Source organism: Propithecus coquereli, unplaced genomic scaffold (genome assembly GCF_000956105.1).
Source record: "Propithecus coquereli isolate 6110/MARCELLA unplaced genomic scaffold, Pcoq_1.0 Scaffold322, whole genome shotgun sequence".
NCBI classification, from domain to species: domain Eukaryota; kingdom Metazoa; phylum Chordata; class Mammalia; order Primates; family Indriidae; genus Propithecus; species Propithecus coquereli.
In genome coordinates, this window is record NW_012148864.1 from 354,991 (window position 1) to 357,535 (window position 2,545).

Here is a 2,545-nt window from a genome sequence, read left to right on the forward strand (position 1 = left end):
ACAGGGTACTCAATAAAGTTAGCAACTATCGTTATTATCCAGAAGAATGTGTGGATGGGGATAAAGCACATGGAAAAGGAAAGTTGGAGATGAAAGACCATATAGAAAAGCAACACGAGAAAGCCCTGGTGGTTTTTAACTACCTCATATTATAGTTGTGCTGTAACATATCCCTTCCCTCCCATGAATGTCTAGAAAACAGACAGTACACCTCTAGAAGGCTGAGGGGATGTGGGACACTCCTTCATAAGGAAACACCATGCAAAGTGCTTTGCTTATTACTGTCTACTTCACCTCTATCCTTATCTATCTTCCCAAATACTGCAGAGTGAAAGTTTCTTTCTGAAACTTCTGTACCTAGCACTGAATTCAGCCAAAGTGGGAAGTCAATAAATAAATAAATGAATGAAAGAATAGGTGGTAGAAAATCAATTTAAAATTATGAAATAGATTAAATACTTATTCCTTAAGGCTGGATTTCTCACCCTTGACACTAACGACATTTTGGGCTGGATAATTCTTTGTTGTTGGGGGATTGTTTTGTATATGATAGGATGTTTAGCAGCATCCCTGGCCTCTACCCACTAAATGCCAGTAGCATCCCCTCCCACAGTGGTGACAATCCTAAAAATGTCCCCAGACATTGCCAAATGTCCCTGGAAGGGAATAAAGAGCAAAATGGCCCCCGTTGAGGGCCACTGCCTTAAGGAAAAGAAAGCAATAAAAAGATCTTTTTTTGTTGTTGCCCAAGAGTATGCAAATATTCTATTCTTCTGAGAAGTTATTCTGTAGGTTTTGCTTAATAAGGTTACTCAGATCCTTTAGCTATACAGAAGATTTAATCTCTAGGAGGTTTTCCGGCCCCTTGAGAAAGGCTTAATTACCATATTCCAGAACTTGTCAAATGCAACGAGGAAGCCTGTACAGACGCCCCGAAGTCCCTTGAAAGTGCGGATGTGAACATTCACCTTCACCCCCTCCCGGATGCAGCGATGGAGTTCACCCAGAGGGCTGCCTTCGTGCACTGAAATGAGAGAACAATCAGTACTGCATGGACCTCCGCCCCCACTGCCAGAATTAACAGCCAAGGCCACCCAATCACATCCAGCAATACAAGGCAACAGGCTGCAGGGACAACCTCACTATCAAAACAGGAGGCTCAAAGGACAACATGGCGAGTACAGTCAACACACTGGAATGAGACTGGATTTCAACAGAATGTGGGTACACCATATGTATGGATATCATCCAAACGTTTTACTACCTATATATCTTTTATTCTATGATGTCACTGATTCTAAGATGCCCCAAGATTTTAAAACTTTTGGGGGCAGAAAAATACCACATTAAATACACACATCAGCAGCCAGATTCTTCTCGATTCTGTTCCTTAAGACAACTCATGAATCACATATCCAGTTTAAGCCTTCCAAAGAATCAAAAACCTTGTTCATGTTTGAAGGAAACTAATGGTGTAACACATTTTCCCTTAACAGGTGCCATCCTTTGGCCCCACCAATCTGCGTACTCCACGCACAGGCTCTCTGGAGTCACTAGTGCCAACGTACATCACCTTGACACTAGCAGGAAAAGTGCTGGTTGTGTTCCAAGCCCTCGTGGTGTAAACGGCACCTGCTGAGCATCTGACTCCTGTGAGATTGCTAATAAGCATCATGGGACAAGAGCAGCATTAACGATTCGCAGGAAGAATACTGGGACTATAAGCTTTTATTACAAGGGATTCTCTCCTCAGAGCTTGGGAGCAGAGGTGAATTTTATTTTTCTTATTTCATGTTAACTTAGCTCTCATAATATGCTAGCTATAGAATATGAAACCTCCCAAAAGAAAACTACACATACACACACAAATTCTCACGCGTACACAATCTCAGTCTTTCTTCCCCATGATTGATTGCAAGGCAAAATTCTATAGAGAGCATTTGCCAACGATAGTAAACTAATAAAAAATCTTTCTCTGCTTTGTTTCTAGTGGCATAAGAGAGAACAGTCCTGCACATCAGATTGGATAACTAAGTTGGTTCCTGTTGGCCACCTTATCCGTCATTCATGGGCTGGCTTATAAATGATGGCTGTGATGAATTAATAAAGGAAAATACTCTTGGAAGAAAACGATTTAGCAGATGAAAAGTAGTTCACGTCAGATTGAAGATTCAGCAGTAAGGCACAGTTGGAGGAGAAGTGGCAGAAACAATGGCCCTGGAAAGGAACATGAGAACCTTGGTCTGACCTTCATTATTTACCTCTTCTAGAAAGATTTTAAAGTCTTTTGAATCTTTGATATATAAGGACCTGGGTATATATGCACACATGTATCTGTAAATGTGTTGTGTTATAGGCTGTATTAAATCAAGCATTGTAAATAACTTTCAGGTCATTGTAGCTAGTTGTGTGACCTTGGTGAGTAACTTTTTCTTTACAAGTCTGAGTTTCTTCATTCATAAAATGAGGTTAGATTAATTTGTAGATTAATTTCAGGAATAAGGCTGGGCATCATGCCTGTAATCCTAGCACTTTGGGAGGCCGA

General features: G+C 40.8%; 1 protein-coding gene across 1 annotated transcript in view; it reads right to left on the reverse strand.

Moving 5' to 3' along the window:
• The window catches only part of LSM11 (LSM11, U7 small nuclear RNA associated), a 9,284-nt gene that overhangs the window by 2,513 nt on the left and 4,226 nt on the right, over nucleotides 1-2,545 (reverse strand). Inside the window, exon 2 of the mRNA XM_012650390.1 lies at nucleotides 885-1,024. Within this exon, the coding sequence (XP_012505844.1) occupies nucleotides 885-1,024 (140 nt within the window). The remainder of the gene's footprint in view (nucleotides 1-884; nucleotides 1,025-2,545) is intronic.